Source organism: Carcharhinus amblyrhynchos, chromosome 4 (assembly GCF_965287045.1).
Source record: "Carcharhinus amblyrhynchos chromosome 4, sCarAmb.v2.hapA, whole genome shotgun sequence".
NCBI classification, from domain to species: Eukaryota; Metazoa; Chordata; class Chondrichthyes; order Carcharhiniformes; family Carcharhinidae; genus Carcharhinus; species Carcharhinus amblyrhynchos.
In genome coordinates, this window is record NC_137327.1 from 140,504,411 (window position 1) to 140,520,153 (window position 15,743).

The window sequence follows — 15,743 nt, forward strand, 5'->3', positions numbered from 1 at the left end:
TCCCATACATCTGCAATTTCTGCAGAAGCCTTCCATGGTGAACCTTATCAAACGCCTTACTAAAGTCCATATGTACCACGTCAACTGCCTTATCCCCATCCACCTCTTTGTTCGCTCACTTTCTCAAAAAACTCAATAAGGTTAGTAAGGCACGACCTACCCTCCACAAAACCATGCTGACTATCTCTAATCAATTCATTACTCTCCAAATAACCATAAATCCTATCCCTAATAATTTTTTCTAATACCTTGCCCACAACAGAAGTAAGACTCACCGGTCTATAATTCCCGGGGAAGTCTCTGTTCCCCTTCTTAAACAATGGGACAACATTCGCTGACCTCCAATCTTCTGGCACTATACTGGTGACCAACGACGACCTGAAGATCAGAGCCAGAGGCTCTGCAATCGCCTCCCTTGCCTCCCAGAGAATCCTAGGGTAAATCCCGTCCGGCCCAGGGGACTTATCTATTTTCGAACCCTCAAGAATAACTAGCACATCCTCCTTATCAACTGCAATACTGTCTAGTTTACAACCCTGTAACCCAGTGTTCTCCACAGCTACATTTATGTCCCCCTGCGTGAACACCGAAGAGAAATATTGGTTCAATGCCTCTCCAATCTCTTCCGGTTCCACACATAACTTCCCACTGCTGTCTGTAACTGGCCCTAATCTTGCCCTAACCAACCTTTTGTTCTTAACATATCTGTAGAACGCCTTAGGATTCTGCTTAATCCTATCAGCCAAAGTCTTCTCATGTCCTCTTTTAGCCCTTCTTAACTCACTCTTCAACTCCCTCCTAGCCAATCTAAAGCTTTCTAGTGCACTACCTGAGCCCTCAAGTCTCATCCGGACATAAGCCTCCTTTTTCTTATTAACCAGCGAATCAACTTTCCTAGTGCACCACGGTTCCCTAGCTCGACCAATTCCTCCTTGCCTGACAGGGACATACCTATCAAGGACTCGCAGTAGCTGATCCTTGAAAAAACTCCACATTTCGGACGTTCCGAGACCCTGTAGTCTCCTAGTCCAACCTATGCTTCCTAATTCTCTCCTAATAGCCTCATAATTACCCTTCCCCCAGCTAAAACTACTGACCCGAGGTTCATGCCTATCCCTTTCCATCACTAAGGTGAACGTAACTGAATTGTGGTCACTATCACCAAAATGCACCCCAACTTCCAAGTCTAGCACCTGGTCTGGCTCATTTCCCAGCACCAAATCCAATATAGCCTCACCTCTAGTTGGCCTATCTACATACTGAGTCAAAAAACCTTCCTGCATGCTTTGTACAAAAACTGACCCCTCTAATGAGCTAGAGCTATAGCTATTCCAATCAATATTAGTAAAGTTAAAGTCCCCCATAACAATTACCCTATTACTTTCACTCCTATCCCGGATCGTTTCCGCAATCCTTTCCTCAACCTCTCTAGAACTTTTAGGAGGTCTATAAAAGACTCCCAACAGGGTGACCTCTCCTCTCCTATTTCTAACCTCAGCCCATACTACCTCAACAGACAAGTCCTCATCAAACTTCCTCTCTGACACTGTGGTACAATCCTTGACCAATAATGCTACCCCTCCCCCCCTTCTACCTCCTTCTCTACTCCTACTGAAGCATTTGAACCCCGGAACCTGCGACAACCATTCCTGACCCTGCTCTATCCATGTCTCTGAAATGGCCACAACATCAAAGTCCCAGGTACTGATCCACGCTGCAAGTTCATCCACTTTATTGCGAATACTCCTCACATTAAAGTATACGCATTTCAAACCCTGCTCCGCTTCACCCCCACGATGCCGTGCATTGCAGTCCCCATCTATGCCCCCCTCACTTTCACCCCCACTACTCAGGATCCCACCCCCCCCTCTGAATCAGTTTAAACCCCCCTGCATAGGCTTAGCAAATTTTCCCCGCAAGATATTGGTTCCCCTCTGATTCAGGTGTAGACCATCACTCCTGTAGAGGTCCCACCTTCCCCAGAATGAGCCCCAATTGCTCAAGAACCTGAACCCCTCCCTCCTGCACCATCCCCTCAGCCACGAGTTCAAACTTTCCCTCTCTCTGTTAACGCGCAAATAAGTGCGGTGTGCAGGAATGGAATGGCCGTAATTATGGGAGATTTCAATCTACATATTGATTGGTCGACCCATGTTGGACGCGGTGGGCTCGAGGAGGAGTTCTTGGAATGCTGCCGAGATAGTTTCCTTGAACAGTGTGTGTTGGAGTCGACGAGGGAGCGAGCTATCTTGGATCTGGTGTTATGTAATGAGGTGGGTAGAATTAGGGACCTTGCGGTGAAGGATCCTCTTGGGGAGAGTGATCATTGTATGGTGGAGTTTCTGGTGCAGATGGAGGAGGAGAAAGTGGGTTCCCGGACACGCGTCCTTTGTTTGAACAGAGGGGAGTACAGTAGGATGAGAGAAGAATTGGCGAATGTTGACTGGGGGAGCGCATTAGAAGGTAGGTCTGCTGAGGAGCAGTGGAGGACCTTTAAGGAGATCTTTCTTGGTGCTCAGCAGAAATTTATTCCGATGGTTAAAAAGGACCGTAGGTGGAGAGGTAATAAGCCGTGGATAACGAAGGAGGTGAAGGAAAGTGTTAAATTAAAAGCGGAGGCGTTTAGAGTAGCTAAGAGTAGTGGGCGAGAAGAGGATTGGGAGAGGTTTAAATGTCAACAAAGATTGACGAAGAAGTTGATAAAGAAGGGTAGGAGAAACTATGAAGCTGGGCTAGCGCTTAATATAAAAAAGGATAGCAAGAGTTTTTATAAATATATAAAAAGGAAGAGGCTGGCTAGGGTGAACGTTGGACTCTTAGAGGCTGAGAGGGGGGACTTAGTGGTAGGGGATGGGGAAATGGCTGAGGTCTTGAATAACTTTTTTGTTTCGGTCTTCACGGAGGAGGATGTGAATAATTTGCCGGGTGTTAGCGATGGAAAGGTGGTAGGACTGGAGGGTCTCAATGACATTATTGTTACTAGAGAGGCGGTGCTCGACAGACTGGAGGGACTGATTGTGGACAAGTCCCCAGGACCGGATGGAATGCATCCAAGGGTTCTGAAAGAAATGGCGGAGGTGATAGTGGATGCCTTGGTGGTTATTTTCCAAACGTCACTGGATTCCGGGGAAGTGCCAGAAGATTGGAAAGCGGCTAACGTTACGCCGTTGTTTAAGAAGGGTGCCAGGCAAAAGGCAGGGAATTATAGGCCGGTTAGTTTAACATCTGTTGTAGGTAAAATGTTAGAATCCGTGATCAAGGAGAAAATAGCGAGGCATCTTGAGGAGAGTTGTTTGATAGAGCAGACGCAGCACGGTTTCGTTAAGGGGAAGTCGTGTCTGACAAATTTATTGGAGTTCTATGAGGATGTGTCTAGGGTGGTGGATAGAGGAGAGCCGGTGGATGTGGTCTTTCTTGATTTTTCAGAAGGTGTTTGATAAGGTGCCTCACAAGAGGTTATTACAGAAGGTCAGGGGGCATGGAGTTGGGGGTAGGGTGTTAGCATGGATAGAGGATTGGCTGTCAAATAGGAGGCAGAGAGTGGGGGTCAATGGGTGCTATTTGGATTGGCGGTTGGTGACTAGTGGAGTGCCCCAGGGGTCGGTGCTGGGGCCTCAGCTATTTACCATTTATATAGATGATCTGGAGGAGGGAACCGAGTGTATGGTGTCGAAATTTGCTGATGACACCAAGATTGGTGGAACGACAAATTGTGCGGAGGGTGTGGAGAGTCTGCAGAAGGATCTAGATAGGCTGGGCGAATGGGCCAGGAACTGGCAAATGGAATTTAATGTTTGCAAATGTGAAGTTGTCCACTTTGGTAGGAATAATGGTAGGAAGGACTATTACTTTCATGGCGAAAAACTGCAGCATGCGATGGTGCAGAGGGACCTCGGGGTCCTTGTGCATGAGTTGCAAAAACCCAGCCTGCAGGTGCAGCAGGTGGTCAGGAAGGCGAATGGGATGCTGGCCTTCATAGCGAGGGGGATTGAATATAAAAGTAGGGAGGTCTTGTTGCAGCTGTATAGGGCACTGGTGAGGCCGCAGCTGGAGTACTGTGTGCAGTTTTGGTCACCGCACTTACGCAAGGATATTTTGGCCTTGGAGGGAGTGCAGAGGAGGTTTACTAGGCTGATACCGGAGTTGAGGGGGTTGAACTATGAGGAGAGGCTGAATAAACTAGGCTTGTACTCGTTCAAGTTTCGAAGAATGAGGGGAGATCTCATTGAGACGTAAAAGATGATGAATGGGTTGGATAGGATACAGGTGGAGAGGCTCTTCCCACTCAGGACAGTAGGACTAGGGGGCACAGCCTCAAGATAAAGGGGGGGGTGGTTTAGAACGGAGTTGAGGAAGAACTTCTTCACTCAAAGGGCGGTGAATCTCTGGAATTCTCTGCCCGTTGAAGTGGTGGAGGCTGCCTCGCTAAATATATTTAAGACGCGGGTTGATGGGTTTTTGATAAGAGAGGGCATTAAGGGTTATAGGGAGAGGGCGGGAATGTGGAACTGAGACACGACAGATCAGCCATGATCTTATTGAATGGCGGGGCAGGCTCGCGGGGCTAGATGGCCTACTCCTCCTATTTCTTATGTTCTTATGTTCTTTTTAAAAGACAAAATTGTACCTGCCTGTACTACTACCCCCGGCAGCTTGTTCCGGGCACTCACCCCCTCTGTGTGAAAAATTGCCCTTCTGGACACTTTTATATCTCTCCCCACTCCTTAAATTTATGCTCTCTAGTTTTAGACTTCCCTATCTTGGGAAAAGATGTTGACTATGTACCTGATCGATGCTCCTCATTATTTTATAGACCTCTATAAGATCACACCTAAGCCTCCTCTGCTCCAGGGAAAAAAGTCCCTGTCTATCCAGCCTCTCCTTATAACTCATCTACTTTGTTCGCTACACTCCTGGCGTTAAAATAGACACACCTCAGACCCTCGGTCTGGGCACTTCCCTTCTCCATTACCCGTCTAACCTCCCTCTCATACTGTCTACAGTCCTTCTCTACCTGGGAGCTAACCTCCTCGCTCTCAGTCTCCTCTTCTCTATTCCCTCTATGCCCCCTAGTAACAGCTACATCCACCTGAGGAAATAGTCTCTGCATGTCCACAGTATTTATCCCCCTCATCATCTTATAAACCTCTATTAAGTCACCTCTCATCCTCCTCCGCTCCAAAGAGAAAAGCCCCAGCTCCCTCAACCTTTCCTCGTAAGACCTACCCTCCAAACCAGGCAGCATCCTGGTAAATCTCCTCTGCACTCTCTCCAATGTTTCCACATCCTTCTTATTGTGAGGTGATAAGAACTGAACACAATATTCCAAATGTGGTCTCACCAAGGTCCTGTATAGTTGCAGCATAACCCCACAGCTCTTAAACTCTAACCCCTGTTAATAAACACTAACACACTATAGGCCTTCTTCACGGCTGTATCCACTTGAGTGGCAACCTTCAGAGATCTGTGGATATGAACCCCAAGATCTCTCTGCTCCTCCACATTCCTCAGAACCCTGCCATTGACCCTGTAATCCGCATTCAAGTTTGTCCTACCAAAATGGATCACCTCGCACTTATCAGGGTTAAACTCCATCTGCCACTTTTCTGCCCAGCTCTGTATCCTATCAATGTCTCTTTGCAGCCTGCAAGAGCCCTCCACCTCATCCACTACTCCACCAATATTGGTGTCATCACAAATTTACTGACCCACTCTTCAGCCCCCTCTTCCAAGTTATTGATAAAAATCACAAATAGCAGAGGACCCAGCACTGACCCCTGTGATACACCGCTGGTAACTGGCCTCCAGTCTGAAAATTTTCCTTCCACCACCACCCTCTGTCTTCTACGAGACAGCCGGTTACTTATCCAATCGGCCAAATTTCCTTCTATCTCACACCTCCTTACTTTCTTCATGAGCCTACCGTGGAGAACCTTATCAAATGCCTTACTAAAATCCAATAAAGTTTGTTGTGTTAAAAATATATTGAAATCTTGTGGTCGTGTTTTGTTGGTTAAAGTTAGATATTCTGATTTCTTTTAAATGTTAACAGTCCCTAATAGGATTGCAATGATATAAATACAATGGTGACAAGAGTAGTACAGAGGCTGGGAATTCTGCACAAGTACCTCACTGCTGACTCTCCACTTGCCTTTATGAGTGCAGTTCTAACATTACAGCATGAGGGGAGTGCAATAAACTCTCACAAAGAGCCGGCACAAGTGCAATGTACCCAATGGCCTCTGTGTGCTGCTTGATCCTCAGATTTTGAAAGAGTACTGACACTTATGCTCTGTTTGAACCACTCCCCTGCTCAGTGCAACTTATCTCTGTTATTTTCAAACTCCCTCTCTGCGTGGAATTCAGTGTAAAGAGGTTACTTACTGTTTTTCCCAGGTACATATTTTCTGTGATGGGCAATGGACTAGCCAGCCAGCTCAATAATCCAGATGTAAAAGTGGATATCACCAAACCCGATATGATGATTCGTCGACAGATAATGGTACTACGGACAATGACTAATAAAGTGAAGAACGCTTATGATGGAAATGATGTGACCTTCCATGATACAAGTGAGTCACTTTTCTTCCCAGTAAAAGTAGCCCTTTTCCTTATTGTGCATTATTTTATGGTTAAATATTAAGGAACAGCTTGTTTGTGAGGATGATGTGTTGCAGTAATAGTGGGCGAATTATTAGCCTATCGAGCCTGCATACATTGCATCCTCCTTGTTTGATGTGAAAGATGAGTGTTGTTTCAGGTGTTGAGGCATGCTGCTGTACAAGGCCTGCAATTATTCTGCTCAACATTCAGGCTTGACTGATGCGTGGCACAAATGTCTGTTTATCACTTCAGTGTCAAGTAGTGACTATTGCTAAGGATATGGCTGATGGTAAATGCTGAGTTGTTTCAAATCCCAGAAGGGGAACTTGAAAAAACTGCCTTCAACTGTATACTACAATTTGATATACTGTGAAGACAAGTTTGAGATCCAGAGAATGATGTCCCAGGTGCTTTGTGATGATTTTAAGATAAAATGATTGTTTATTAGGCAATAAAATAAATAACAACAAACTAGAAGTACATTTAACTAAGACAATACTTATGCACAATGTCACTAATTTTAAAATAAAAGCAAATTACTGCGGATGCTGGAATCTGAACATAGAACACTACAGCACAAACAGGCCCTTCGGCCCACGAGTTGCGCCGATCACATCAACTCCTATCTATAACCCCCAATCCCATAAAACCCCATATACTCATCCAGAAGTCTTTTAAAAGACCCCAGCGAGTTCGCCTCCACCACCACTGACGGCAGCCGATTCCATTCACTCACCACCCTCTGAGTGAAAAACTTACCCCTAACATCACTTCTGTACTTTCCTCCCCGCACCTTAAACCTGTGTCCTCTCGTAGCGACCATTTCAACCCGGGGGAATAGCCTCTGAGAATCCACCCTATCTATTCCTCTCAACATTTTATAAACTTCTATCAGGTCGCCCCTCAACCTTCGTCTCTCCAGGGAAAAGAGACCCAGTTCCCTCAACCTAACTTCATAAGGCATGCCTCCCAGTCCAGGCAACATCCTTGTAAATCTCCTCTGTACCCTTTCAATAGCTTCTACGTCTTTCCTATAGTGAGGCGACCAGAACTGCACACAGTACTCCAAATGAGGCCTGACAAGGGTCTTATAAAGTTGCAGCATTACCTCCCGACTCCTAAACTCAATCCCTCGATTTATGAAGGCCAGTACACCATACGCCTTCTTGACCACATCTTCCACCTGCGAGGCCGATTTAAGAGTTCTGTGGACCCGGACCCCAAGATCCTTCTGCTCCTCTGAAACCAAAAGAGAAAATGCTGTAAAATCTCAGCAGGTCTGGCAGCATCTGTAAGGAGAGAAAAGAGCTGAAGTTTTGAGTCTGGATCATCCTTCGTCGAAATGACTAATTTGACACAGTTCCAAACAATTTTACTTCCTTTCCTTGAGAGCTAACTACCCCCAAGAATTCAACATTTTATAGATTTTTAAAATTATTTTAAAAATCCAGGAAGTTACCACATCAGGCAGTTCCATCTCTTTGAGATTGCTTTACAACAAGCAGCTGGCTGTTCAAGACCAGTTTTCTTCACAGATGCTGCTTACTGGGAGTTAAACAGCAATTACTGCTGCTGGCCCAGCAATAATAAACAGCATCTTTGCAACAGTTTACTGATCTCTTTATATCCAATTTTCCATTTGATCTTCCCTTATCAGAGCTAACATCTTCAGAAGTCAAACTTCCTTGAGTCTAGCTTTCTGGTGTAAATGCAGAGAACACCAGGTTTAAGTCCAACAGGTTTATTTGATAGTAAACTCACAAGCTTTCGAGGTTAAACTCTTCGTCAGGTGAATGGAGAGTTCTGACAAAGAGTTAACCTCGAAAGCTTGTGAGTTTACTATCAAATAAACCTGTTGGACTTAAACCTGGTGTTGTCAGACTTCATACTGTGTTTACCCCAGTCCAACGCCAGCATCTCCACATCGTAAATGCAGGGTACATTCACTTTTTGACCCTCTTTTCACACCTTGTCTCTTTATTTGAATCTTTAACACCTTATTAAAGTCCCTTCATGTTTGTTTTCATTGTTACCAGTTTGCCTTAGGCAAGCATCTGTTTGCAATGTTGCCAAGCTCGTGAACATATCAAATACACTAGTGTCATTAGAATAGCCAATCTATCCCTGCATTAAGCAATTTACATTTCCCACAGCTTTTAAAATATATAACCAGCAAACAATATTCCAATTTCTTGGATTTCCCTGATATTTTCATGTTACCACTATTTTCCTGATATTATCTTGAACAAGAGCGAACCTAACTATCTACCCTTCACATTCAATGGCATTACCATCGCTGAATTCCTCCACCATCAACATATTGGGGTTTTCATTGACCAGAAATTGAACTGGACCAGCCATTTGGCAAGGTGTGCAAGACATCACAGGCTATAAGATGAAGGTGGGTAAAATTGCCAGTTCCAATGCACCCCTCCCCTGATGAGCTCAATGCATTCATTGCCCGCTTTTGAGGAAGAGGTCATCGAGAGCACACCCTCCATCCCGGAAGCCTCGACAAACCTGTATCCGAGGTCACCATTGCAGATGTCAGAGCAGCCTTTTCAAAAATCAAGCCACGGAAAGCAACTGGTCCAGATGGGGTACCCAGACAAGCACTCAGGTCTTGCATGAACTAGCTAGTGGGGATATTCGCAGACATCTTCAACCTCTGTTTACACCAATCTGAGGTCCCTACCTATTTCAAGAAGACAACCATCATCCCAGTACCAAAGAAAAGCCAGGCAGCGTGCCTTAATGACTATTGGCCAGAGGCTCTGACATCCATCGTTGTGAAATGCTTCAAAGGTTAGTCATGGCACAACTCAATTCCTGCCTCCCAGATTGGCAGATCCACTACAGTTCGCCTATTGCTGCAACAGATCCACAGCAGATGCTATTTTCCTGGCCCTTCACTCAACCTTAGAATACCTAGATAACAAAGACACCTATTCATAGACTACAGCTCAGCCTTTAACACTATTATTCCACGAGACTCATCTCCAAACTTCGTGGCCTGGGACTCGGCTCTCCCCTCTGCGACTGGATTCTAGACTTCCTAAACCACAGACGGCAATCAGGATTAGGATGGGCAACAACACCTCCTCCACAATCATCCTCAACACCGGTGCTCCACAAGGCTGTGTCCTGAGCCCCCTACTGTACTCTTTATACACCTATGATTGTGTGGCCAAATTCCCCTCCAGCTTGATTTCCAAAGTTGCTGATGACACCACCGTTGTGGGTCTGATCCCAAACAATGATGAGGCATGGTACAGGAATGGGATAGAGAATCTGGTTAACTGACCCGATGACAATAATAAAGAACAACACAGCACGGGAAACAGGCCCTTCGGCCCAATCTCTCCCTCAATGTCAACAAAATGAAGGAGATAGTCATCAACTCCATTTATATAAATGACTATGTGGGGGGTGGGATTAGTAATTTTGCAGATGACATAAAGATTAGCCAAGTAGTTAACAGTGAGGCTTGAATGTCCTGGGCTACACGAAGGTATAGATGGAATGGTCAAATGAGCAGATAATTAGCAAATAAAATGTAACCCTGTAAAGTGTGAGGAGACACACTTTGGAAGGAGTAATTTGACAAAGTGTTCAATGAATGGTAGGACATTAGGAAGTTCTGTGGAACAAAGTGACCTTGGCATTTGTCTACAGATCTCTGAAAGTAGAAGGGCATATTCGTAGGCTGGTGTAAAAGGCATATGGAATTTTATCAGTCAAGCAATTGCAAAAGCAGGGAAGTCACGTTGGAGTTGTATAGAACTTTGGTGAGGCCACAGCTGGAGTACTGTGTGCAATTCTGGTCGCCACATTATTGGAAGGATGTGATTGCACTGGAAGGGGTGCAGAGGAGTTTCACCAGGATGCTGCCTGGGATGGAACATTTAAGTTATGAACATAGGTTGTGTAGGCTTGGGTTGTTTTTGTTGGAGCAGAGAAGACTTGGTTGGGGTGGGGGAGTTGGCGGCGGCGACGACGACCTGATCAACGTCCACAAGATTATGAGAAACGAGGACAGAGCAGCTTAGTTGAAGGGTCAGTCACATAAGGATATAGGTTCAAGGTGAAGGGCAAGAGGTTAAGGGGGAATGTGAAGACATTTCTTTTACCCAGAGGTGGTGACAATCTGCAATGCGCTGTGGGAGGTTGCTTCACAGCCTTTAAAAAGTACCTGGATGAGCACTTGGCACATTCGTAACATTCAGGGCTCTGGGCCAAGTGCTGGCAGTTGGGATTAGGTGGGAATTTAAGCGTTTCTAATGTGTCGGAACAGACTCGATGGGCCAAAGTGCCTCTTCTGCTCTGTATAATTCTGTGATTCATTGGGTAATAAGCCATCAGATGAAGTCAAATGAGCATAAAAGATACCTGTGGCTAAATCATTTACATTGAAATTGATTTGACACTTTTGACATAAACTAATGGTGCTCTGAAGCAATATGTGGAAACTTTAGAAAGATATTCACACCAAATACAATGCATAAGAAGTTAAGTCTTCACACTGAGGGACTCGCTTATCTGAGCCCTAACGCATAAGAACTAGGAGCAGGAATAGGCCATCTGGCCCCTCAAGCCTGCTCTGCCATTCAACAAGATCATGGCTGATCTTTGCATGGACTCAGCTTCATTTACTCGCCCGCTCATCATAACCCTTAATTCCCTTACTGTTCAAAAATTTATCTATCCTTACCTTAAAAACATTGAAGAGGTAGCCTCAACTGCTTCACTGGGCTGGGAATTCCACAGATTCATAGCCCTTTGTGGGAAGAAGTTCCTCCTCAACTCAGTCCTAAATCTGCTTCCCCTTATTTTAAGGCCATGCCCCCTAGTTCTAGTTTCACCTGCCAGTGGAAACAACTTCCCTGCTTCTATCTTATCTATTCCATCATAATCTTATATGTTTCTATAAGTTCTCCCGTCATTCTTTGGAATTCCCATGAGTGTAGCCCCAGGCTACTCAGTCTCTCCTTATCAGCCAATCCTCTCAACTCTGGAATCAACGTAGTGAATCTCCTCTGCACCCCCTCCAGTGTCAGTATATCCTTTCTCAAGTAAGGAGACCAAAACTGTACACACTACTCCAGGTGTGGCCTCAACACCAGCTTATACTGCTGCAAAATGATCTTGCTGTTTTTAAACTCCATCCCTGTAGCGATGAAGGACAAAATTCCATTTGCCTTCTTAATTACCTGCTGCCCCTGCAAACCAACTCCTTGTGATTCTTGCGCAAGGACACACCACATGCTACAGTTTTTTTACCATTTAAATAATAGCTCATTTTGCTGTTAATCCTATCAAAATGGATGATCTCACATTTACCAACTTTGTACTCCATCTGCCAGACCCTTGCTCACTCACTTAGATTATCTAATATCTCTTTGCAGACTTTCAGCATTCTCTGTACGCTTTGCTCTTCCACCCATCTTGGCGTCATCTGCGAATTTTGATACACTACAATTGGTCCCCAACTTCAAATCATCTACGTAAATCGTAAACAATTGCGGTCCCAGCACTGATCCTGAGGCACACCACTAGTCACTGTTCGCCGACCAGAAAACACCCATTTACCCCCAGCCTTTGCTTTCTCTTAATTAACCAATCCTCTATCCATGCTAATATATTACCTGTAACACAGTGTAGCAGTCTTTGGTGCGGCACCTTGACAAATGCCTTCTGGAAATCCAGATACACCACAGGTTTCCCATTGTCTACTGCGCGTGTAATGTTCTCAAAGAATTGCAGCAAATTAGTCAAACATGACCTGCCCTTCATGAACCCATGCTACGTCTTACCAATGGGACAATTTATACATTGGTTCAGGAGTGTTTCAGGATAATGCCCTCAACCCAATCAACTTCAGCTGCTTCCCTCCACCATAAGTGGTATATATGGACTTTAGTAAGGCGTTTGATAAGGTTCACCATGGAAGGCTTCTGCAGAAATTGCAGATGTATGGGATTGAGGGTGATCTAGGAAATTGGATTAGGAATTGGCTGGCGGATAGGAGACAGAGGGTGGTGGTTGATGTTAAGTATTCGTCATGGAGTTCAGTTACGAGTGGTGTGCCTCAGGGATCTGTTTTGGGGCCACTGCTGTTTGTAATTTTTATAAATGATCTGGATGAGGGTATAGTTGGGTGGATTAGTAAATTTGCTGATGACACCAAAGTCGGAGGTGTGGTAGATAGTGAGGAAGGATGTCTTAGCCTACAGGGAGACTTGGACAAGTTGCAGAGCTGGGCCGAGAGGTGGAGGATGGAGTTTAATGCGGAAAAGTGTGAGGTAATTCACTTTGGCAGGAATAACAGATGTGTCGAGTATAGGGTTAACGGTAGGACTCTGAATAGTGTGGATGAACAGAGGGATCTAGGTGTATGTGTACATAGATCCCTGAAAGTTGGGAATCAAGTAGATAAGGTTGTTAGGAAGGCATACGGTGTATTGGCGTTTATTGGTAGGGGGATTGAATTTAGGAGCCGCAGCGTCATGTTGCAACCGTACACAACTCTGGTGCGGCCGCACTTGGAGTATTGTGTGCAGTTCTGGTCCCCACGTTATAGGAAGGATGTGGAGGCTTTGGAGAGGGTGCAGAGGAGGTTTACCAGGATGTTGCCTGGTATGGAGGGGAGGTCCTATGAGGAGAGACTGAGGGATTTGAGGTTGTTCTCATTAGAAAGAAGGTGGCTACGAGGGGACCTTATTGAAACATATAAGATGATTAGAGGTTTAGATAGGGTGGACTGTGATAGCCTTTTTCCTCGGATGGAGAAAGCTAGCACGAGGGGGCATAGCTTTAAATTAAGGGGTGGTAGTTATAGGACGGATGTCAGGGGTAGGTTCTTTACCCAGAGGGTGGTGAGGGATTGGAATGCCCTGCCTGCTGCAGTTGTAAATGCGCCTAGTTTGGGGGCGTTTAAGAGATCCGTGGATAGGTTTATGGATGGAAAGGGATTGGTTTAGGTTAGAGGGTCATTGTTTTTTTACTGGTCGGCGCAACATCGTGGGCCGAAGGGCCTGTTCTGCGCTGTAATGTTCTATGTTCTATAAGGTCGGAGATGGGGGATGTTTGCTGTTGATGGCAGTGTTCAGTGCCAATTGTGACTCCTTAGAAACTAATGTAGACTGTACCCAAATTTAGCAAGACCTGGACAATGTTCAGTCTTGGGCTGATAAGTGGTTATTATACCATTCTCAAGCGTCAGGCAATGACACTCTCCAACATGAAAAAATCTAACTGTTTGACTTTGTGAAGGCGATTATAGTGTGTATATATAAGTGTGTGTATGTAGTACATAACTAATTTAGTTAAACTGAAGACAGGTTGGGCTGCAAGATTTAAAGTATCAAAGGGGTGAGAGGCAGATGGTTGAAGTGGAAATGACCAAAGTTAGTTGTGCTGCAAATAAACACAACATGGATAGAAATTTATAATTGGGGATAATTGAGGATTTGGATTTTTAATTGTTGAGTATCAAAACGGGAGGTAAGAGGAATTTACAACATAACAAAAGTCATAATAAATAAGACAAAGCTATTCAATTTTAAAAGTAATATCCATAAAAAGAACGTTTTTATATTCTGGAGATGGTAAATTTCAAAGAGAGATAAGCATAATTGGGAAAGGATTAAAGAGGAAAGAATATATTTAAAGAGAGATTAGATGCTTTGCTAAAGGAGTGGCATATAAAATCCTGAAGTCCGCTACGCTGGGGTGCAACGATGAAAAGAAGCAAAGTGAGCAGTCTTCAGAAGAGCCACCCAGAAGAAAAATGCTCATTGTTTTCAAAAGCAGGGATTTATTCCAAATCTCTTGGAATCCTCCGCAAGGGAATGAGAAAGAGAGAAGCCCTGTGACTATCTTCTCCATAGCAACAGTGGGTGCTTAAACATAGAACACTACAGCACAAACAGGCCCTTCGGCCCACGAGTTGCGCCGATCACATCACCACCTATCTATAAACCCCCAATCCCACAAAACCCCATATACTCATCCAGAAGTCTTTTAAAAGACCCCCAGCGAGTTCGCCTCCACCACCACTGACGGCAGCCGATTCCACTCACTCACCATCCTCTGAGTGAAAAACTTACCCCTAACATCACTTCTGTACTTTCCTCCCCGCACCTTAAATCTGTGTCCTCTCGTAGCGACCATTTCAACCCGGGGAAATAGCCTCTGAGAATCCACCCTATCCATTCCTCTCAACATTTTATAAACCTCTATCAGGTCGCCTCTCAACCTTCGTCTCTCCAGGGAAAAGAGACCCAGCTCCCTCAACCTAACTTCATAAGGCATGCCTCCCAATCCAGGCAACAACCTTGTAAATCTCCTCTGTACCCTTTCAATAGCTTCTACGTCTTTCCTATAGTGAGGCGACCAGAACTGCGCACAGTACTCCAAATGAGGCCTGACAAGGGTCTTATAAAGTTGCAGCATTACCTCCCGACTCCTAAACTCAATCCCTCGATTAATGAAGGCCAGTACACCATACGCCTTCTTGACTACATCCTCCACCTGCGAGGCTGACTTAAGAGTCCTATGGACCCGAACCCCAAGATCCTTCTGCTCCTTCTGCTTTGTGGTAAATTTACTGGAATTTTTATAGATAAAATATCTATATGGACTGCTACCTAAAAGAGGTATTTGTGAGTCAAGCCAAGTAAAAATGAGTTGGGGAAATGTTTGCATGGCTAATTTTAACTGTGTAAATGTAATCTAGTATGTTAAAATTTATTTAAACCTCCAAAAATGTTATTGGAATTTTTGAGTCCTGGCTGCAGGACATGCATCTTCTCATAATAAAATAAAAATTAAAAATTTGTAATTTTGTAAAAATATTTTGTAAATTTGTAATTTGAAAGATTATGAGGGGCATGGACAGAGTGGATAGTTTTTCCTAGGGCAGAAGAATCAATTACTGGGGGCATAAGTTTAAGGTGCAAGGGGCAAGGTTTAAAGGAGATGTATGAGGCAGGTTTTTTGTATAGAGGGTGGTGAGGACCTGGAACTCGCTGCCAGGGGAGGTAGTGGAAGCAGATATGACAATGAGTTTTAAGGGATGTCTTGACAAATACATGAATAGAAGAATATGGTCTCCAGAAGAGTAGGGTGTTTTAGTTCAG

General features: G+C 44.7%; 1 protein-coding gene across 2 annotated transcripts in view; it reads left to right on the forward strand.

Moving 5' to 3' along the window:
* gpc4 (glypican 4) overlaps nucleotides 1-15,743 on the forward strand; it is a 195,649-nt gene that overhangs the window by 177,130 nt on the left and 2,776 nt on the right. For both annotated transcript variants that reach the window (XM_080187977.1, XM_080187978.1), the window contains exon 8: nucleotides 6,397-6,572. In XM_080187977.1, coding sequence (XP_080044103.1) covers nucleotides 6,397-6,572 — 176 coding nt within the window. The remainder of the gene's footprint in view (nucleotides 1-6,396; nucleotides 6,573-15,743) is intronic.